The 23,977-nt window shown below is 48.2% G+C and overlaps 1 protein-coding gene across 1 annotated transcript in view; it reads right to left on the bottom strand.

Annotated features, from left to right (window-relative positions):
• The window catches only part of ZNRF3 (zinc and ring finger 3), a 406,045-nt gene that overhangs the window by 22,080 nt on the left and 359,988 nt on the right, over positions 1-23,977 (bottom strand). The window contains exons 7-8 of the mRNA XM_085633383.1: positions 17,388-17,490; positions 727-2,520 (exon numbers count right to left, since the gene is read on the bottom strand). Of these exons, the coding sequence (XP_085489509.1) occupies positions 727-2,520; positions 17,388-17,490 (1,897 nt within the window). The remainder of the gene's footprint in view (positions 1-726; positions 2,521-17,387; positions 17,491-23,977) is intronic.

The following is a 23,977-nucleotide window of genomic DNA, read 5'->3' on the forward strand; positions in this document are numbered from 1 at the left end:
AACATGTGTCTATAGATACACAGCACTGGATGCACCAAGGGTGAAAAGCTAAACAATGTCACTGAAGTAAGAGTTATCATGCACTACATTTACCATGATGCTTGGGGCAAACGGAGTGCTGGGATAAAGGGCAGTGTGCTCCCATCCTCTTTTAGCTGTTAAAGGCAGGCTCGGCCGATGGAAGCATTAGCTGCTGAAAACTGAGTGGAAGAACATAACAATGGTAGATGTTAGAGAGCAATTTCAGGAGTTGGTGAGGGCTTAGGGATAATCCAGTCTTATCCCCTCCACCCGCAAAACAGTGGGGATGAAGATAATTTCAAGACCTGTGTTAAGTTCACCTGCCAATGCTGGAAAAGGGCCACACAGAACTGCAAAGAGACATGAGCATGTCTCCTTATTTACCCACTTTCAATTGACATTTTTGCGTTCCCTTAGCTTATACTAAAGTGGCAAAAAAGGAACATCCTCCTCCATAACTCCTATGCCTAATGTTTAATATATACAGTATCTGTTAACTTGATTTAGGTTTTACTTTAACCACCAGACTTACTGCTGTTACATATTTTCCACCCACCTGAGGATTCTGCGTTAATAAGTTTGCATACTACAAATTCTTACTTCCAGTCAATCCCTCAGGCTCTGGAGGGTGATGCCATCATGGGAAGAGAAAACAAATGTATAACTAGAATGAAAAATACTGCAGTATAAGACTAGCACCTTTACCTGTTTCATTGCTGTTTCTCCCTGTGTCCAGAAGAGTAGGGCAGGTGCTGTGGAAGAGAGCCCGTGTCTCGTCTGCAAGCGAGCAGTTCCGCTGAATACATGGGCCTGGCCGGAAGAACAACTCCTTTTGCTCTCCGGCCTCCTCCTCCTCCTCCTCGTCATCCTCCTCCAGCTCCTCCTGAGGGCACTCACCCTGGACAGGTGTCCCATCCCAAGAGCTGTGGTGGGTTCGATCTCCAGTATAGTCTATGGGCGACTCTCCTTCGCAGTCCATGTCTTCAGGAATGATGGGGATCCGCTGGCCCAGCTCACGCTGCACCACCCCAGCATAGCAGTTGGGCAAGGCCTCCTTGGCAAGAGTGTACTGCACACTCACAGCATAATCCTCTGCGAAGCAGCCACCTCCACCACTGCATGCCACCTGCGTCTCCTCGTAAAAGCAGCATGGTAGTGCCTCATATTGAACCCCATCAATCCTATGCAAGTGGTCCGGATTAATACTGTACAATCCCTGGACACAGCCTGAGTGGTGCTCATCGCCCTGCCGGCAACCCCCACACAGGGCTGGACCGAGAAACAAGGCACCAGAGTCTATTTGCATGGCACTCCCACTGCTGTCCAGCGGTAGCCGCTCACCTGGTGAAGGCCTCTGCATTTCAAAGTAACAAGGGCAGCCCTGCTCTGGCAGTATCCCAGTCCTCTCTGGACTCTTACAGTTCTGTGTGGCATCCATGGGGATAGGAGTCTCTTGGGGGCACTCCGGCCCACCCGTCTCGGAGGTAGTGCTGTTTGGGTCCCGATGCTCTAGCGACGAGCTGCTGCTGTAGTTCATCTCCATGCTGCAGTGGGATAGCTGGTCCCCTGAGGAAGAGGCCTGAACAGGCCGCCCAATTCCCCCTATGCTGCCTGCACCCCCAAGCCCACAAACATGCATCGAAGGCTCATCAGCTCCAGGGCCGGCCTCCATGAGAGGCGTAGGCCCACGGCCTCCCACCCGGCCAGGGCTCTTGCTGCGATAAATATAAGGGTCGTAGTCACTGCTCAGAGAACTCCTAAAGGTAGAGCAGCTGCCATATACCCCCTGGTTGCTCACTTCAGTGCAGTCCAACATGGAATCACTGGAGGAGCCGTGGCCTTGGCCTGAGCTGCTACTGCTGTCACTGCCAGGGCAGTCTGCCAGGTACCCACTGCACACAGACCGATGGCCATGGTAGCAGCTGAAGCTGGAAGTGCTGCCAGTCTCCAGGCGGGAAGAGGGAGCCATGTGGACAATAGTGGGGAAGAGCATGTTGCTGCCACCAGCAGTGGCCTGCACGGCATGGGCAGGGCCAGAGGCAGAGGGCACAACCCCAGCAGCTGGGCCTTCCTGCTGCGGGTAGCTCAATCCTTGAAAGTAGTAGTGCTGGTACATTGCCTCATACTGGGAGAAGCAGGTGGCTCGGGAGAAGCTGCGGCCATTAAACTTGGGTCGGCGGAAAGCAGAGCCTGGTGGATAAGGTGGATGCTCCAGGGTGCAGTGATGTGGGTTGTGGTCCAGGTGAATAGGCTGGTAGCTGTGCAGGTAGGCTGGGGACTGAGCTGGATACAGGCTTTGTTCCCCATGCCGGTCCACTGTCAGCAAAGTGATTGGGTTGCCATGAGGATCCATGCTGGTCCGTGTTGGGTATGTCGCAATCTGGCTGGTGCGATGGACTCGCCCCGGGTAGTGCACAGGAAGGATCACCCTCTGCTGCCTGCTGCGTACTGTATTACCACTTTCCATGCAGATGGGGCCGACACCACCTTTATTTTGCTCTACAGAAAGAAACAAGAGTTATTGCTCAGCAATGAAAATACGGACACAAAACTGCACAAAACTGAAAAGGTATCTGACCACTGTCCTTGATTGCAACAAAAATGTGTTCCTAAGATTACAATGAATACATTTGCTACATGGAATTCCACACATTTCAACCATCCTTGGGTGGCAGGAAGGACTACTGCTAACCACTAAGCCTCAAAAGCACTTCCAAGATCCCACAGAGGAGACAATGCCCCATTCAGATCCTCGAAGTGACGGTTCAGACCCTTCACCCTCCTTTCTCCACAAAATGGTTGGAGATCACCTGGAAGGAACAGAGGGAGAGATGCATCGCTGGCCAGAAAATGTTCACCTGATAAGGCTGGTTTTGTTTTTTGTTTTTAAGTTTTCTACACTAAGGATGAACACGAAGAAGCCCCAAAACAGTCTGTCACTCAAAACAAAAAAAGCATGCACATCTATGACTAGAGGTGGATGAGCCACTGAAGGTTCAAGTGAGACGCCTGGTTGAGCTTGTAGCTCTCCTCTTACCTCAAGCTAAATACAAGCCGAGCCTTGATGTTGCATCCTGCCATCCACCCCCTTAACTCAGTAATCCAAATCCTCCTTTCAACACATCCACACCACCACACCTGCAGCAGGGATGTTTGCCCAGCGCTGCACCATGTTTGCTTTGTAGATGGGCAGAAAGTGAAGACCCTGCAGAGTGCTGTGTTAATTCTCAAAGAGGAATGTAATGTTAATGACGGTTTCTGAGCACTTTCACTGCAACCTGCAGAGTTTTGAAGACCAGCCCATCTGAAATGACGACCCACTCCAGAGGGTAATGAAAAATGCAAAGAACCTGCACTGTGTTCCCCCTGCTTGAAGCTCTGCACTTCACTTGAGTCGTGTGAACCCTTGGGCTCTCCCAAGGATCCATGCGGTAACATTTTCCAAAATATCTTTTGCATAAGTTACTTTTCAAAAACATCACATACAATAACATTGTTTGTATTTTGCCCGAAACATCTTTTCATACATTTTAACCTTCTCTACACATCTTTTTATTGGATTCTTTTCCTGTCTGTTTTAATTTACACATCTATGTCTGTTCATAAACCTGGTTATACCTATCCATTCGCGTATGTGTGTGTGTGTGTATATATACACATACACACACAAAACAAAGGTTACAGGAACGTTATAGTTCGGTTCAGATTTCATTTGTACAAAGCCAGTGAAATTCAGCAGTTTCAGTAACCCAAATTAACTATAACTTATGCCCTCCGTAATGCACGGTTTATGACCTCACATATTACATCACTCATGACATGGTCAGTGACACCACTAATGAAATCTCAAATGACATCACTGATCGCATGCAACCCTCCCCTTCGGTGTAACTAACGCTTGCCCCTGGACCTGGCCCACCCAAGAGCAGAAATACAAACAAGCATGGGAGAGCGCGCCTTTGTTTTTTTAAACTTTTCGTGGGGATTCACCAGATTTCGGCATGACTTTTAAAACAAGCATTTGCAATGCAATCGGTCTCGTCTTTGGAACCTTATATGTATTTAGCTATGCAGCACATTAGCCTGGGTGCTGAAACATCTACTGTTCTTTAACATGGAGGCAAATTAAGCACCAAACTGCAGAACACGCCAGGTATGGAACACATGGAGAGAAATACTGTATCAGAGGGAAATTGTATTGTCCAAAGCTCTGTTTTTAATATAAAATCAGCCCCTTCGATTGTCATATCACTGAAAATACAAGATTTGAAAAAAATATTGTCTACGGGTGCTCGTGAAAGACCAGTTTCTATGGTGTGGAATCTAGAGAAACTAAAGTAATTCTGGCATTTTACTGACCTCTGCTGGTCCTTTTCTATCAAGAGAGTTAAGTAGAGGCAGTTGCCAGAAAATAAAAAAAAGTCCTTAAGTAGAAAGCAATTCTGGCATTTTACTGACCTCTATTGGTTGTATTCTAACAAGACAGTTAATTAGAGGCAGTTGAACCGAAGAAAAGTCCCTAAGCAAAGGCGGAAGCAGCAAGTCCTGGGGCTGATCTCAAGATCCCACAAAAGTACATACAAAGGCGGAAGCAGCAAGTCCTGGGGCTGATCTCCAGATCCCAAAAAGTACATGCAAAAGATCTTCAAGATACTGTCTAGGCTCGACCTAAAAAAAGAAAATACTCAGTGCACTTTCTAGACCAAGACCTAGCTTTCTGCCAAATTTGGTGTAATTACGTAAAGCGGTTTGGGCTGTAGTCATGTCTAAAATCCCTATGGGAAGTTGGTGGGAAAAAAACTTTTTCTTAGCCCCCACTTGGCGAATCAGCCCGAAACTTTCAACACAGCGCCAAATTGAGCATCGTACTAATTTTGACATTTTCGTGAACATTCGTCAGACTGTGCCAAAGTTATTGTCAAAACAAAAACTGCTTTTCCTATGGAAATTAGGTCCTAGCTATAATTACCTGCAGGCACATTCTGTTTAAATGTTGCCATTTTGATTGTAAATAAGAGGTGGTGGGTGTGTGGGTGTGTGTGTGTGTGTGTGTACACACACACAGTACTATACTCTCCCCTACACAGAAGAACGCTGTTTGGCAGATACCAAAGATATAACAATCTTCACTTTATTAGAAATTACATAATACGGCAAGACGACGTGGACGCCTTTAGGCTCAAAACATGAGCCTTAATCATAGTCAACCGTGTTTAATGACCATCACTGCTTTTAAAGGTAACCATATATGAAAGAGTATCCGTCCAGTGCGGAGTCTTTCTTCAGATCGTCCGTGCTTACGGACAGCTCAGAAGTAAAGAATATTTGATGTTATTTTCTGTCCGTGAGTGATAAACAATTCACAATACCTCACAATCCACAATTCATATATCGGTATAATGGTCATACCAGGGGTTTCACAAGCCTTTCCATGCGGAGTCATGCCTTTGTTAACACAAACCATGCAATCCTTATCGTGCTGTATCTTCATTAAAACCATGTGAAGAAGTCCATTTGAACCTGTGTTACATTTGCCTGCAGTCTCTAACCAATTATCAGTTCGAGATACCTTAGTACACTTTTTGGCTTCCGAAAACACAGGTGGGTCATGCTTCCTTATTTCAACATTATATCACCAAGTCTGTGTTAAAAGATGCCTCTGACCCTACCAAGGCTCTCCAGCAAACAGGAAACCGACACCCGCTATTCATCACGTCACTCTTCCCAACACACAGGAACAACGCTGTACGGCAGAAAATACCATCAAACATTCATTACTTATGGGCGGTCAGTAAGCACGGACAATCTGAAGAAAGACTTGGCACTGAAACACTAGAGTCTTTCTTATAGGGCCGTGATGGTGATTAAAAACGCCTGTCTATGATTAAAGCTCATGTTTGGAGCCGAAACGCGTCAGTAAGGAGTCTTGCCGTATTATGGGATTTCAAATCAAGTGCAGATTGTGATTTGCTTGGTAATCTGGCGTACAGCGTTCCTCTGTGTTCAGGAGAGTGAAGTGCTAAATAGCAGGTGTCCGTTACCACACGCTGGGGCCACCTTTCTAGGGTATCCTCCTTAATGTATATATGATTGTTTTATACTGTTTATATAATATTTTTTGATATCCCCAAACCCCCACAACACCGTCCCTTTTTTATAAGTGCATTTCCCTCATCTCTCTCTACATTAATAAATATACCTATATGTATCCTTTTATTTTATCTACTTATGCTTAAATGTGCAGAACCATTCCAAAAATGCATGCATGTTAAATTAATCACATTCTTAAGTGACGAGTAATAAAATTTACTTTTTGAAAATGTGTTGCCAAATTACACATTTTTAACCTGGATTTCGCTTTTTTCGCAGTAGAATGCAATGATTAATTTGCTCTGACAGGTTATGGGAGAACAAGGTGTTGTAAAATATATTTCTGAAAAGTATTTTTCGTAAACGATCTCCTGGACAACAATGTTATCACACGCTACCTTGGCCCAGACCTTTGCTTTGTTAACGCGTGTAATTGCCTTCAATGTTTGTTTTGAGTTTCTCTGGAACTCGCTATCTTGTTTAAGTTAGTGGAAAGCAGGTGATATACCTTATAACAGAATACCTCGCCTTCCCTTAACTTTGCATTTTTTTTACAGCAGTCTTGTTACAACTTGATTTAACATGTAACAGGTGCATCGTTTAATACAGGTAACTGATATAGCTAAACTAAGAGATAAAGACAAACATTGTGCTTTAATTGAAAAGGGAGCTAGAGAGCTATATGTCTCCAGAAGGAGCTGAATTGGAGAACGTGAAACGAGGAAACCTGGGATCAACTCCCGCTTCCCTGTTTGGCTGAATTTTGTGAATCTGGCAATCACTTTATTTTGCTTAGTCTCATTTCTCTTCCCATTTCAGAACACCTTTTAACACGAGTTCGGAACATAGACAAACGCCACTTTAGTATGTGTTTTAACAGTCTATAACCTTACTCCACCCATAACAACCTAAGCCACATATAGGGCAGGTGTGACACCTGACTTCCCACCTTGCTTCTCTGATGGCATTGCCTTTACGGCGGTGGCGGGAGGGGCATGAATGTTTGAATTCATGTTACAGAAACTATCACTCCTAACAAAAGTCACTCGTTACACTAAAGCTGGGGAGACGATGTAGCCTTACGTCTAGAGCGGTCGACCTCGAAGGAACCGGGTTCGAGTCTCGGCAACGACGCTCAACATCCTGTGATTCTGGGCAAATCACTCCCTCTCCCCACGCATACCAAAAAAAAAAAAAATGAATGTGTCCTTCTGTAACGAAACTGGTGCTCATGTAAACCGCTCCGATACCCGATGTCTCGGGTCTAGTTCGCGCTATATAAAACTCTAAAAAATAAAATAAAAATGAAACAGCTTAACACTGCCGCATGTAACAGAAATACTCGTCAGAATGCAAAAAGTATCACATATTTACATGGCATTTGCTCCATAATGTGTGTCAAATATATTTATTGATCGACTCGCTTTATGGCTTTTAGCAACAACCAAACTCTTGGCTCGGCTCTTATTTGTTGCTGGCTTGCTCACCCTCTAGTGTAGTTTGTTATGTTCAAGGGAACACCCCCCCGCTTACGCGAGGGTGGTCCCGTCTGTGACCCGGAAGGGCCTAAGTAAATAAATGGGGGCTGGACCGGATGATCCGGGTCAGTGCACCGAAGCGCAATACGAAGCGTAGGTGTGTGTTTTCTATCTCCTCCATGATCCCGGAGTGCATGCTGCCCGCCTACCACCCGCTGTCCTTCTCAGTCCCAGACAGGACATAACTGGCGACGAGGGGGTCTTTTCCGGACTCTCGCTACCCGACGGCTGGATCCTCGCTGCCTGACCCGCTCCGGTGGCGGCCGCCACACGGAGCGCTGCTACTCGCACGTGCGTGCGTCTACACGCGGCCTGTCTCGGCCGCCTTCCTGCTTTCTCCCAGTCACCGGTGCTGTGTTCTCCTCCTCCTCGGCCCGCATCGAAGCTGCCGTCCTGCACCAAGAGCACGTGGGAGCGCTCTCATCGACCGGCCTGCTGCCTGGTTTGCCCCATCGCATGTGCCTGTGTCCTGGCGGTGCTGCATTGGAGGAGGCCCCCCCCTTCAGCCTACTCTTCCCGGTCAGTTGCTGTCTGTGTCTCTGCAGTGGGTTGCTGTCTGTGGTGGCGGCGTCGGTGTGGCGCATAGGCTGCTGTGAGACGGAGGGGTGCCCGTGTCTGCTGATTCCTGCCCAGGGGGTCTTACCTGCCGCCGCCTGGTGCCACGTGGAGTGTGCTCGCCGACGCTCGACGCCCGGTCCCTGTGCCCTGGATGCTGGGTGCCTGTAGGCCGCATTTTTGCCGCGGCCTGCGCCGGAAGTGCAGAGTTTTGGCTGTTTTGACTGCGTCAATCCCTGAAGCGCCTCATCTGTCGTTTCAAAGTCTGCCTACACCTGCTGTTTTGGTCCTCCCGCCCAGTCAGCGCCAAGATGACGACGGTTCCCCCGGTGGAGGCGTTCATTGTGGACGGCCCGCCGTCCGCCCAGGTGGCCAAGTGGAAAGAGTGGCTGGAGCGCCTGGAAAATTATTTTGCCGCAGTCGGCCTCAAGCCTGAACGCCATCGGCCCATGCTCCTGCATCTGGGTGGTTCTGCAGTTCACCGATTGGCCAAGTCCGTGGTGGAAACCGGCCCTCCCTTCACCTATGCCACACTCAAGGCGGCCCTGACCGCACATTTTGAGCCCCTAGCGAATCCAGATTACGAACGTTTTCTCTTACGCCAAGCAAGGCAACAACCGGAGGAATCAGTTGACACCTTCTATGCTCGTCTGAAAGAACTGGCAAGCACCTGTACTCTACCGGACACAGATGACGAGCTGCGGGCGCAATTCATCCAAGGCTGTTCGTCCGTGAAGTTGAGAGAAAGAGTCCTCGAACTGCCCGGAATCTCCATGGCGGACATTCTCACCATGGGCCGGTCCAAGGAATTGTCCAAGGTGCGCGCCGCACATATGGAAACGGCCCTCCAACGTCAAGTGAAAACAGAGCCAGTTAACGTGGTGGTGGCGACGACCCCGAAGAAAACGCCTAAGAAGAAGCCGGAACACGGAACACCACCATCCTCGTCTCGTACCTGCTACATGTGCGGAGGCCCGTACCCACACCAAGGTCCATGCCCTGCGCAAGGAAAAAGGTGTTCGGCATGTCGTCGTCTGAACCATCTAGCCAAAGTGTGCCGATCGGCGGGACGTCAGCGGCAACAAAGTCGGCAGATCAATGCGGTGGATGCTCATCCACCCGAAACTGAGGAAGACGACATGGATGACGATGAGGACGAAGGCACGGTCCATGTAATTCACGCCTTACAGCCCGATGGATGTCCGAGACGAAGGGCACCGAAGTGTCACGTCAAGATTGCAGGGCATCTAACGCCGGTGCTGATCGACACAGGTGCGTCCATTAACATAATGGCCCAGTCCATGCTGAAATCCTTCCCAACTCAGCCCGTCCTGAAGCCAACGTCCATACAGGTGTTTGCTTATGGCTCCGGCACACCACTCACTGTGGTAGGCGTCTTCACCACCGACATCGCCCACGAGGCCAACTCCGTCCGCACCAAGGTGTACGTCACCAAGGAGGGTACGGGGATGCTGTTGGGCTGTCGTACGGCGGAACATCTGCAACTGGTGGTTTTTGCGTTCGCTGTGCACCTGGAGGATGTCGAGTCATTGGTGGAAGAATTTCGAGACCTGTTCGACGGCATTGGATGCCTGAAGGACCACCTGGTACGGCTGCACATAGACCAATCAGTACAACCAGTTGCTCTCAAGCATCGGAGAGTAGCGTTTCATCTGCGGCCCAAGGTTGAAGAGGAACTAAGAAAATTGGAGGCCGCTGACATCATTGAGAGAGTGGACGGACCAACACCTTGGGTCTCCCCCATTGTGATAGCCCGGAAACCAAAACAACCAGGTGAAGTCCGGATATGCGTGGACATGCGGTTGCCGAACCACGCCATCAAGCGGGAACGCCATCTGACGCCCACTGTCGACGACATTGTTGCGGAGGTCAGCGGATCGCGCTGGTTCTCGAAGATGGACCTTCGGGCGGGCTACCATCAACTCCTGCTGGATCCCGAGTCAAGAGCCATAACCACCTTCTCCACCCATGTGGGCCTGCGCCGCTACAAGCGCCTCAGCTTCGGGGTGTCCAGCGCGGCGGAAGTGTTTCAGGATACCATCAGAGGGGTGTTGGCTGGCCTCAGTGGAGTCATAAATGTCAGTGATGACATTCTTGTACATGCGCCGACTCTGGAGGAACACATGAACTGCCTACGATGCGTGTTCCGGAGACTCCAGGACAGTGGCCTCACGTTGCATCGCGAGAAGTGCGAATTCCTAAAAACGGAGATAGCATTTTTTGGATATCACTTTTCGCAACAAGGAGTGTCGCCCGACCCTGCCAAAGTTCGAGACATCCAGACGGCACCGGCCCCGACCACAGTCACCGGAGTGAGAAGCTTCCTGGGCATGGTCACCTACTGTGGTCGATTCATCCGGAACCTCACGAATCTAACAGCACCTCTACGGGACCTCACGAAGAACGCCGCAACCTGGGAATGGGGCCCCAGTCAAGAGAAGGCTTTTCAGGACACCAAACACGCTCTGTCCGCCGAAACCACCCTAGCGTACTTTGACCCCACCCGGGAGTCCGAACTGTCGGTGGATGCCAGTCCCATTGGCTTGGGTGCTGTGTTGTCCCAGAAGCAACTGGACGGGGAATGGGCCCCGGTTGCCTACGCAAGCCGGGCTCTGACAGAAACTGAGCAAAGGTACTCCCACATCGAAAAGGAGGCGATCGCGATACATTGGGGGTGTCGTCACTTCCACCTCTACCTATATGGGCAGCCATTCACGGTTCATACTGATCACAAACCGCTGATTCCTCTCTTCATGGGCGTGTCGTCGAAACCACCCCCAAGAATCGAAAAGTGGATCCTGCAGCTGCAGGAATATCAATTCAAAGTGGTCTACCGCCCGGGGACGCAAAACCCAGCGGACTTCCTCTCCAGACATGCCCGGCCAGTTACCCGAGAAGAGGAGTCTGAAGCGCAGGAGACGGAGGAGTATGTCAGGCTGGTGGTGGAACGCTCTCGACCCCTGCCCATCAGGCTCGAGGACATCCTGGAGGCGACCAAACAGGATGACTGCTGGGAGTTGGTGATATCCGCGATTGGATCAGGAAGGTGGCACTCCCTGTTGGAGAACCTGACACACCGCACAGATGATGCACAACTGGCGTTAAGGGCTCTTCACAACGTCCGGTCTGAATTGGCCGTGTCCCCCGAGGGATGTCTGATGAGAGGCACGCGTCTGGTTATCCCCAGGTCATTACAACAGCGAGTGGTGGACTTAGCTCACATTGCGCACCAAGGGGTAGTCAAGACAAAATCCCGTCTGAGGAGCAAGGTGTGGTTCCCTAATCTGGACAGTGTGGTGGAGAGGACTGTCCGGTCTTGTGCGCTCTGCCAAGCGGTAGGCCCAGCGGATCCGCCGGCCCCAATCCTGACGGAAGACATACCTCCTCACCCGTGGCACCGGGCGAGTGCCGACTTTGGGAGCCTACCGGATGGCCGACACATGCTTGTCGTCATTGACGATTTCTCAAAATACCCCGAGGTTGAGATACTGGACTCCATTACGGCGAGCAATACCATACCTCGTTTCGAGAAAATTATGGCCAGCCATGGGCTAATCAAGGAGCTACGCACAGACAATGGTCCGCCATTCGCCAGCCATGAGTTCTCTGAATACCTCCGATCAAGAGGTGTCCGTCATGTAAAGATCACACCACGGTGGCCACAGGCTAATGGTGAGGCCGAGCGTTTCATGCGCACCCTGAACAAAGTGCTCCGGATAGCAATGTCTCGAGAGCAGAACATGGAGTGTGCCCTGTACAATTTCGTAAAAGAATACAGACTTACGCCTCACTCGACCACCATGGCCAGCCCTGGGTTTCTGTGCAATCAACGGGTGCTGAATGATGTATTTCCCCAGGTGACACCATCCTTGCCTGCGTATCGTCAAGTATCCGAACGCCTCCGACAGAGGCGGGCCAAGAATGACCGAATGTCCCAGAGGCGCCATGCCAGGAGCAATGCGTTGGTGGCCGGTGAACGGGTGCTGGTGAAGAATCGACATCCACGAGGGAAGTTCTCCCTTCCGTTTGAACCGGAGCCCTGGGTGATTCAGACAGTCAAGGGCACGATGGTCACTGCCCAGAGGGGCCACGAGACAGTCACCAGGAACATCTCCCAATTCAAAAAATACCGGTGCCCGGCACAACCAAGTGAGATGGTGCCAGAGTCGGAGGGTGGCGAACCGACGGGCGACGCTTTTGGTGAGGAGAGTGGTTCACCAGGGCCAGTCCCCCCCCCCCCCCACTGCCTGGGGCAGTTGTGGAACATTCACCAGGGGCGGCGGGAGCTGAAAGCCGTAGAGATGTGAGCGAAGGTCGAGGTGGACACAGATATCATCTCAGAGCCAATCCAGCGGTGTCGTCTCGACTGAGAGGTGTGTTCGTTCTCCCCCCCTCTCCCCCCCCTCTCCCCCTCTCCCCCCTCTCCCCCCCTCTCCCCCCCTCTCTCCCCCCCTCTCCCCCCCCCTCTCCCCCCCTCTCCCCCCCTCTCCCCCCCTCTCCCCCCCTCTCCCCCCCCTCTCCCCCCCTCTCCCCCCCTCTCCCCCCCTCTCCCCCCTCTCCCCCCCTCTCCCCCCTCTCCCCCCCTCTCCCCCTCTCCCCTCTCCCCCTCTCCCCCTCTCCCCCTCTCCCCCCCTCCCCCCTCTCCCCCTCTCCCCCTCCTCCCCCTCTCCCCCCCTCCCCCCCTCCTCCCTCTCCCTCTCCCTCTCCCTCTCCCTCTCCCTCTCCCTCCCTCCCTCTCCCTCTCCCTCTCCCTCTCCCTCTCCCTCTCCCTCTCCCTCTCCCTCTCCCTCTCCCTCTCCCTCTCCCTCTCCCTCTCCCTCTCCCTCTCCCTCTCCCTCTCCCTCTCCCTCTCCCTCTCCCTCTCCCTCTCCCTCCCCTCTCCTCCCCTCTCCTCCCCCTCCCCTCTCCTCCTCTCTCTCTCTCTCTCTCTCTCTCTCTCTCTCTCTCTCTCTCTCTCTCCTCTCTCTCTCTCTCCTCTCTCTCTCTCTCCTCTCTCTCTCCTCTCTCTCTCTCTCTCTCTCTCTGCTCTCTCTCTCTCGCTCTCTCTCTCGCTCTCTCTCTCTGCTCTCTCTCTCTGCGCTCTCTCTCTCTCTCTCTCTCTCTCTCTCTCTCTCTCTCTCTCTCTCTCTCTCGTTTTGAACTGGAGCACCTTTCCAACCGGTGTTGTGTTTTTGTTTTGTTGTGCCATGATAAAGGAGGAATGTTATGTTCAAGGGAACACCCCCCCGCTTACGCGAGGGTGGTCCCGTCTGTGACCCGGAAGGGCCTAAGTAAATAAATGGGGGCTGGACCGGATGATCCGGGTCAGTGCACCGAAGCGCAATACGAAGCATAGGTGTGTGTTTTCTATCTCCTCCATGATCCCGGAGTGCATGCTGCCCGCCTACCACCCGCTGTCCTTCTCAGTCCCAGACAGGACATAACATAGTTCATCTCCGACTCTAGAAACAGTTTCTCCGCCAATGACACACCGCACCCCCACCAACTCCTTTTATACTATCAAGAGGCTAACTCCCGCCACCTGCCACCAACACAACTCCTTTTAAATGGCCGATGGGCTCAACTTGGGGAAAATCGACCTACTTCCACAGGCCACCGAAAAGGATAATGCCCGTTGAGGTACTATCCATTGGTCTTTGCTGCCACCTGCTGGACATATTACGGTAAAGCACACGGCTATCAAACCCTCCAAGCATTGAGATAAAGATGGCTTTTCCAACACTGTTTGCCAAGGCTCTGCAGTATCGACCAAAATAATTTTTAAAAAGGCAAAAAGGGCTCAGTGATTTATTAGGTATGCGCAGGCTTGATGAGGTATGCGTGCACCTAGAAAATAAACGGCAGCACATCCAATACGCAACAGCAATTGGGCTCTACAAAAAAGCAAATAAAAACAAGCATTGGCATAGCCAATAGGTCTCGCCTTTGGGACCTTATAAGTGTTTAGCTATGCAACAGTTGCATAACTAAATACTTATAAGGTCCCAAAAGCGAGACCTATTGGCTATGCAAAGTGGCCCTGAGGACGCGAAAGTGAAAGCGATCACGATCAAACATCAAAGCGGCCGTGAAAGTGAAAGTAATCGCGGTAACGCGCGGCGCGCGCGCCCATGCACTGTAGCTCTAGGCTGGCCTGGTAGCACTTTTTGGAGCCCTCTCAATAAGTCTCGCCAGACAAGCGCATGCGCTGGGTCAGGTGAGACCAAAAAAGAACCATGAGAGCATTGGAAGGAGGAAGCGGGGGCGAGGGGGGTTGTCAGGGAGTGGTAAGCGAGCAAGTGAGCTGGGCGAGGCTTGTCCGGTGGGGTGTTCCTCCCCAAAAAAATAAACAGAATTAAGCTAGGACTGAGCGTGGGGGGCAATGAATGAGTTTGGAGGAGGGATGAGGAAGCAATGGAGTGCGTGGGGGGAGGGGGACAAGGTTGTTTCGTGGAGGTAAGAAGCATACAAGGGAAGAGAGCTAGAAAATACATGCACCTTCGTGGAGTCCTGAAAGAAAAAGGTAAAAGTTCCCTAAGTTTCAACAGGGGGAGGATACAGGTTATCCAATCGAAAGGACGGCAGAGAGGATATGCTTGGGGGGGGGGGGGGGAGAAACAGAGTTGGGGCAAACAGTTGGGCAAGGAAAGTCACTGAATAAAAAGCAAGCATATAACAGTGACAAAGGCACCAAATAATAAGCAATGGGTTTGGTCAAATCGTACTAAGTTTCTGGAAAAGTCCACAATAGGCTTGGTGCTACCAGACAGCTAAAACTTGTCGAGGCCTAACAACATGGGTCTAATATCTCTGAAAAGTGATTCATTGGTTCAAAAGTTGTCGGTTTCAATCTCAAAATAAAGCCTCTTACCATTCTATGCAAAAATTACACTGGTTCAAAACAATGGGGTAATGCTTTATACACTGTTTTATGAAAAGTAAATAGGACAATGAAAACCTATATTACATGACTGTTTCGCAGTGAGTAAGAATAGAGTACACAGAAACTATTGCAAAACAAAAATTCTAAAGCTAGTGCTTATCACCAACTTAAGTGTTAGTTTTGCAACAAACAAATCCTAGTCTTAAAATAAGCTCCGATTATTAAAAAAAAAAAAAAGATTAAAACAGTTTCCACTTATGTCATGGAAGCAAACCGACTTTGTCACAAACTAAGCTCCAACTTTCATTTTTCAGAAGAAGGGACAAATGTCTGTCCAGTTCCAATTATGTGAGCAGATAAATACAGCAAATAATTTTGCTGCATTTTTACCCCGGTGCCAAATGTTATGTATGGTTAAAGTTAATTTGGAAGCAAACCCCACTTGCTTAATTCCTCTTTCAGTAGTGGCATACATGGTAATAAAATATATTCACCTACATTTTAGTACCAGTGCACAAAGTAACATGCTATATCGGTGTAGGGTTTTTAGTAAATACAGGAAGATTGGCGCTCAGACTAGTTTGCGTCGGGTGTACTATGCTCAGAGTGTGTACGGAGCTGCCAGGTCGGGGAAATACCCTGTAACCCCCATAAATCAAAAACACACACAAATAATGAACAGTCCTGGGCACACGTAATAAGGTTATAACAATGGTTGAAATGTCTCGTATTGTACGAATATCTGGTGTCGACCACAGATATTCGTACAATACGAGACATTTCAACCATTGTTATAACGTGTGCCCAGGACTGTGTTTGCAAAACATAACATAATTGATAAATAAGGAACATAATCAGAAAATAGCATATACATGCTAAACCTAACAAAATGTTGCTCTGGTCACCTACCCATGGTGCCTTTTACCATCTTAAGATTTCACTCATCCGTAAGGTGGCAGACATCGTGTACAGTCTTAAGGGGAAAAGAACCACTCCCACAAAACAGAGCTCATATGTGCAGCGCTCACCATTAAATCACGGCAGTAGAAGTTGCAAACCATTTAGCACCTTCACTCTATAAATACAAACATGTTTCTCACAACAGCAATTTTTCAACTTACAAAGGGGTGCTCCTTTACCATCTTTTTCCCAAGACGCCAAAAGCAGACTTTTTTAAAGCCCGTTCCGGGTAGCAGTAGTGGCTTGTTTTTAAATAAAGCATCAAACCCCACTTCGGGAACTGAAAACACTCTGTTAATAACACATGCATTTATTACCCAATTAATAGTACGCAGATGTTCGCAGTAACAGTTCAGTTCACTCAGCCATTTTCCCAACAGAGAGATGCAAGTGACTAACAAAGATCCATGGTCAGCAATCAAATATGGGATTCTGGCTGTAGCCGCTGATTGGTTCCTTGACACAATAGACGTTCATTAGAGAGTGAGCTGATTGGTGGCCTTCCCAGATCCAAGTTGCTCTAAGGGCTTCTCTCAGTGTGACGACCAGACTCAACACAGGAACAAAAATACACAATCACATCACCCCGGATCTAAAAGCCCTAAAATGGCTTCCTTATAAAGCAAGGATTCAGTTAAAAATGTCTTGCATGACCCATAAAGCACTTCATTACAACACACCTAGGTACCTGGCACAGAAGCTAGAATTATCTGGTGGATTCAGATCCTCTAGAAGCACCAGCACCTGGGTACTGAAACCACAGAAATCCATAAAAAGAAAACTTGCAACAGAGCCTTGTCGGGTATGGCCCCTAGAATTTAGAATTCCCTCCCACCTGAACTCAGACTGATTCACTCAACTGCGCCTTTAAAAAAAAAAAAAAGTTAATTTACTTCTTATGAACAAATGCCTTCACTAGATCATTCAATTACACCCATGACTATTACTAGTCTGGCCGACCTTGCCCATTATCCAGTTGATCTGTCTTAGAAATATTACCTTCCTCGATACGAGAACTTTCACAGTTTGTACTGCACTTGAATAGGTTATTACTCGCCTTCTTGTTTTCATTTCTTTCCCCGATCAACTGACCTCTGATCTACTCCCATGATTACTACTAGACTGTCGGACCATGTTCATTGTCCCGTCAACTTGTCCTAGAGATTTTGCCTTCCTCAATCTGTGAACCTACACTGTTTTTATCTCTCATGATTAAATTGTCGATTGCGTTTTTGTTTTCCTTTTTGGTCCAACTATCTGTGAAGCGCTCTGATACCCTAACGGGTCAAGCTTGTGCTGTATAAAACTTTATAAGTAAATAAAATTGTCCGAGTACTTACCGATGATGTTGTGCCTGCAATGAGGGCAAGTGTGATGCTGCAGCAGCCAGGGGTCTACACACTTCTTGTGGAAGCGGTGGGTGCAGGGTATTACGCGCAACTCCTACAGGACAAGGAGGAAAAAGGTTACATTAATGTCTAGTGAAAAAGAGAACGGAAAAAGAGGGCTATCCGGTGCGGCAGGAGCTCTCATTCTATTTTTCGTGTCTCCCTCCTCCCAGAATATTTACTTCCCACCTACCACCATGCTTACCTGTAAGTGCTTCTTCTCTCTGATAATTCATGGAGTGTAACAAATGCAAACATGTATGCAAGGCTTACTGGTACAGCACTATTTATTAATGTGCAGCACTACTTTGAATGTAATGAAGATACAGCATGAGGTCTGTGGGCACATTTTAATTTCTTGAAAAAAATGATAAAAAATGCATCTTTGGAAGAAATCACAAGCTTTGGACCCTTACTCAGATCCTGCTCCACTTTCTCCACAATCTGCTTTTTCCCCACTCAACATTTGTTTTTCCTTGTTTACACTTGTTGTTCAAAAGGTTCATGCATGTGGGCATTAGTTGGGAAGTTTGGGGTCAGAACCATCAAACTTTTATTTCATAAATTCAGTCCTTGCCAATTTTCCATGCTGATTTAAAATGGAAAAGTATTGTTAGCATCAGAAAAGGGGGAGACTTCAAGGACAAAGTCATTCCAACACTGAAGCAGAATATAGGTTTGTTAGTATGGAATGAATGTACCTAGCACTTCCCAGCCCGGACTGAAGCACCTCGCTGAAGCACTCCGAGGAAGGGTCGCACACCACTGTTGGGACCTAGTGTTAATATGGAGAGGGGTTGATATTTGGTTGCGTTAATCAGCGTCATTGGTTAAAAAGGAGCGGTTAATGTTATGCTTAGCGATTCATTGCGAGCTATAATTAATATAGAGAGGATTAGTTATTTGTTGTTGCACTGCTATTATACCAGTTGTTGCTTAGCGGTTTGGAAGGGGCTTGGGGTACTTTGCTTTAGGTTTTTGAGGGGGGCTATTCTGTCTGGTCTTTTGGTTGCTTACACCTGTAGTTGATTGCACACGCTGATTATGCACAAGGTAAACAAGGGTGCAGGTTGTTGGCCATGCATCCATAACGGTCTAGGTATGGGTCGGGAAGGTTTATTGGCTGACCCTATGCTAGTCAATTTCTGTTGATGTTTTAGGAGTAGGAGTTTATTATTGAGATGATTCAGGCTGAGAAGAGCCTGGTCCCTAATGCTTTCTTGACTATCAGGGGATTTTCATTGGATCGCATCCGCGCTGGGATTCGGACTGATAGTTTTACCGCATGGACAGAGAAAACTATGCCACAGATGGTTTTCTCTATGTAAGGCAGCATAATCGGCTGTGGTGCCAGTCTTTCTGGGAGCATTTGTTGATCTTCATTTGAAGGACAATTGGTGCTCTACGGATGACTGTGTATAATGCAGAGAGTGGTTAAGGTGAAGCTCCTTCCAACAGGTGGCCATTGAAGGGTCCTCCAGGAAGGAGAGATGTTTGGTTGGCTGCACTGTAAATGCCACATTCAAAATTTGCTCCTTTGCTCTCATGGCACAGCAGTAGTGACAAACAAAACTTGTTTCATCATTTCCATGACCTGCTGGGATAGTGCTCACTAAAAGGGGGGCTAGTCAGCTCTCCTTGGTCTAGCCCTAATCTCCAGTGACCACTAACCCATGAGATCACAGCTGTAAAAAAACAACTTTTGTTAACAAATAGTGAAATGAGGATTGAACAAGTGATGATTTATTTGACCTTTACAAATAGTTGTAAATGTGCCTCTGGTTCATGGTCATTCTTTTTATGTGGCATGGGCCAAGAATGATTCTATTGTCACTGGAACGTTGCTGTGCCATATTGAGAAGTTGCAATCAGATTTGAGCTAACTGGGAGTGGTGTCTGTTTCACTGTGGTGTAAACAATGTCGCTGCACAAGTTTGCTTTTTATTGCAGTTTGACATTCCGTATTACTCTGATCTGTGTTTTGATTTGAGTTGCACTTAACACACTAATATTGGCATTTACAACAAACGTTTCACTAGTATGGCACGGGCTTTAATGTCCAAGACACCCATGTACACACCTAAACTTTTATTCTTGTTACCGAGAGTACAAGGTAGAGATTAAATGCCATAATGTAAGGACTAGCTATGGAAATCAGGACATCAAGGGCTATTTATCAGTTTTAGATAAGGTTTTTAGCACATTGAAAATATTTTGGGAATTTACAAATTTCAGTAATTTGTCTCAATATCAAGTTAGAGAAAACCCTTCAAAATCATAAGAAAGGAGCAGTCACAGACTCCAGGGGCGAAGAAGCTGCAGTGGCAGCTATAAGCAGCATAGTAACAACGAAGGCATTGTGGGATACTCATTTTTATCAGCAGCTCCGCTGAGGTGCAAGCTGGGCTGAGCAGGCGCCATATGCATAGTATCTGCAGGGAACCGTCCAGCCAATACCTGAATGCACCAAGCACTTCTTATGTACTTTTAGATATACAAAAGTGCATAGTGGGAGGAGTGAGAAAAGGTAGGAGATGGAGCAGACACTTTGGCATCAGGGCACCGAAAGGCTCCAGTGAGATTTGTGTAACAGAGGGGGATGTGCAAGGAAAGCTGAGACCCAGACATTCCAACTCAAGGCTGCAGACAAAGATGTGTGAGGCGAGCAGAATCCCTACCTATTACAAATAGCTAGCTTTCTAAATATTCGGATATGCTAGACAAATACCGAGAAAAATTGATGTGCTTTTCTCATTTGACTAATAAACATCACTTGGTAACGTTTACTGGCCTTCTCAACAGAAACTGAAATGTGTTTCTGCAGGTTTTCACATGCAGATGCACAAACAGTTTTGAACCTCTTCAATGATTAATACATGGCATACAAAAAAAGCCCTGGCAAAGCGAATTAGTCTTGGCAATGAGAGCTACTGACTTTGCCAATGCTTGTTAAGTTTTTGCACACACCCCTATGATTCTGAGCTAATCAGTCAATCTCCCCATGCGTGGAAAAAGGAATATGCTACTTACCAGTATGCATCTGTTCTTGGCATGTAGAGCTGCAGAGTCACACACTGAGGATAAGATCGCCATCTGGTGTTGGGCTCGGATGATTGCAGGTTGTTGTTGTCTTCGGAAGAAGCCTTTGGTCACGAGGATGGTGACTCCTCCCCTGGACAACAGTGCGCATGGGCATCCACTCCATCGTCAGATTGTTTTTCGCCATGATGGGAAAAGATGGAGTGTATAGAAATGAAAGAAAGGATGTCCATGTGTAATGTCTAAGTAAGACGGATGCTGGAACAGATACAGGTCCCGGGGAGGCGGGCGGGCGTGTGTGACTCTGCAGCTCTACATGCCAAGAACAGATGCATACTGGTAAGTAGCATATTCCGTTCGAGGCATATGAGCTGCAGATCACACACTGAGGATAGATTATACAGCAGTGCTTCCCCTTAGCGGTGGTCGCCTGTATCCGTTGCAGCAGTTTGAAATAAAGTTTTTAGGACAGCCTGGCCCACGGAGGCCTGTTGTTTGGCCTGCACGTCAACACAATAGTGTTTAGTGAAGGTATGCGTGGTAGACCACGTGGCTGCCTTGCAAATGTCTTCTAAGGGAATGTTACCTAAGAAGGCCATAGAAGCCCCTATTTTACGCGTGGAGTGCGCCCTAGGGGGAACTGTAAGTGTACGTTTAGCCTTGAGGTAGCATATTTGGATGCATTTAACTATCCACCGGGCTATGCCTGATTTGGAGATCGGGTTGCCTTTGTGTGGTGGTGCGAAAGCAACAAAGAGTTGTTTTGTCTTTCGAAAGGGTTTTGTCCTGTCGATGTAATAAAGCAAGGCTCTTTTGACATCTAAGGTATGTAGGGCCCTTTCAGCTACGGAGTCTGGGTTTGGGAAAAAGACTGGTAGCTCTACTGATTGGTTAAGGTGGAAAGGGGAAATCACTTTTGGAAGAAATTTAGGGTTTGTCCTAAGAACCACTTTGTTACGGTGTAGTTGTAAGAAAGGTTCCTCTAGTGTAAGGGCTTGTATTTCACTTACTCTGCGCAGGGAAGTGATTGCGATAAGGAAAGCTACCTTCCATGTTAGGAATTGCAACTCACATTTGTGCATAGGTTCAAATGGGGGACCCATGAGTCTTGTTAGAACCACATTGAGATTCCACACTGGTGCAGGTGGCAATCTTGGGGGAAGAATTCTTTTGAGACCTTCCATAAACGCTTTGATGGCTGGTACCTTAAAAAGGGACAGGTGTTGCCTATTTTGCAAGTAGGCTGCCAAGGCTGCTAGGTGTAAACGTATAGAGGAATACGCTAGATTGCATCTTTGCAAGTGTAGTAGATAGCAAATGATGTTTTGGATGGAAGCATCCAATGGATGTATGTCATTATTAGCGCAGTAGATGGCAAATCGTTTCCATTTCGCGGCATAACACGCTCTAGTAGTAGGGCGTCTGGCTTCCCTTATGATATTCATACAGTCTGGAGGGAGATTGAGGTAACCGAACTCTAAGACCTCAGGAGCCAGATCGCTAGGTTCAGTGTTTGAGGATCTGGGTGTCTGATTTCTCCATGGTTCTGGGTTAATAGATCCGGGGAGAGGCGTAGCCTTTGATGTGGAACTAAAGATAGTTCCAGAAGTGTGGTGAACCACGGTTGACGTGCCCAAGTGGGAGCCACTAGTATTAGTGTTAGTGACTGTTGTTTCAGTTTGCGTACCACAAATGGAACTAGTGGGAGAGGCGGAAAGGCGTACGCAAATCTGCCTGACCAGTTCATCCATAGGGCATTGCCCTTCGACTGTGGGTGTGGAAACCTGGCGGCGAAGGTTGGGCATTTTGTGTTTTCGGGAGTGGCGAACAGGTCTATGTCCGGTTGTCCCCACTTTTGGAAGAAGGGGAGTAGAACCTTGGGGTGTAGTTCCCATTCGTGGATTTGCTGTGTGTGGCGACTTAGGAGGTCGGCCACTTGATTGTGGATCCCTGGGAGATGTTCTGCTAACAGGTAGATGTTTTGGGGAATTGCCCATCTCCAGATTTGCTGTGCCAGTTGGGACAGTTGGAGAGAGTGTGTCCCTCCCTGTTTCTGTATATAATACATTGTCGTCATGTTGTCTGTGCGTATGAGGACAGTTTTGTTCTTGAGGTGAACTTGAAAGGATTTTAGTGCTAAGAACACTGCTAAGAGTTCCAGGTGGTTGATGTGGAGCAGTTTTTGTTGACTGGTCCATCTGCCCTGAGTGGTATGGTGAAGGAGGTGGGCTCCCCACCCTGTGAGAGATGCGTCTGTAGTTAGCACAACTTGTGGAAGAGGCTCTAAGAACGGTCGCCCTTTGGACAGGTTGATGGTGTTCCACCATTTCAGTGAGCGAAGTGAGCGACTGTCCACCAACACCAGATCGGTAAGTTGTCCGTGAGCTTGGTTCCACTGTTGTGCTAAACATTCCTGTAAGGGACGCATTTGAAGTCGTGCGTGTGGGACTATGGAGATGCATGACGCCATCATGCCTAGGAGCTGCATGAATACTCTTGCTGGAAGAGATGGATGAGTTTGAAATTGAGAGATGAGATTTTGTATACTGGCTATCCTGGCGGTGCTGGGATAAGCAATGGCTTTGGAGGTATCTATGGTTGCTCCTAGATACTGATGTAAGTGGGAGGGTTGTAGGTGGGATTTGGGGTAGTTGATAGTGAATCCCAAATCGTGGAGAGTTTGAATTGTGCGATGAGTGTGGAGAACGCATTTTTGGTATGTGTTGGCTTTTATGAGCCAATCGTCCAGATAGGGGAAGACATGGATCTGTTGTCTTCTGAGATGCGCTGCCACGACTGCTAGGCACTTGGTGAACACTCTGGGTGCCGTTGTTACTCCGAATGGGAGAACTGTAAATTGATAGTGTTGCCCATCTACCACAAATCGTAGATATTTTCTGTGAGCGGGATGCATAGGGATGTGAAAGTATGCGTCCTTGAGGTCTAATGTGGCAAGGAAGTCTCCCTGTTGTAACAGTGGGAGGACTTGTTGGAGAGTGGTCATATGAAAATGATCCGAATGTATATACTGGTTTAGTAGTCTGAGATCCAGTATGGGCCTTAGTGTTTTGTCCTTTTTGGGAATGAGGAAGTATAGAGAATATACCCCTTTTCCCTGATGTTGAAGGGGGACTGGTTCTATCGCATGTTTTTGTAACAGGGATTGAACTTCTTGTTTGAGGAGAGAGAGATGATGTAAGGACATTGGACGTTGTTTGGGTGGTATGTTTGGGGGGGATTGTATGAGTTCGAGGCAGTAGCCAGACTGGATAATTTGTCTTACCCATCTGTCTGTGGTGATGGAAGTCCAGACAGGTAGGAATTGTTGGAGTCGCCCCCCGACAGGAGTGGAAAGGTCTGGGGGGAGTGGTGGCAAGTCACTGTTTGGTAGCTGGTGAGGTGCGGGTGTTGTTGTTGTTGCCCCGCCCTCGACCTTTGTTATTGTTTCCTCTATAACCTCCCCGGAAATAACCTCTGTTAGGGGATGTTTGTCCAGAATTTTT

This window comes from Triturus cristatus, chromosome 11 (assembly GCF_964204655.1).
Source record: "Triturus cristatus chromosome 11, aTriCri1.1, whole genome shotgun sequence".
Taxonomy (NCBI): domain Eukaryota; kingdom Metazoa; phylum Chordata; class Amphibia; order Caudata; family Salamandridae; genus Triturus; species Triturus cristatus.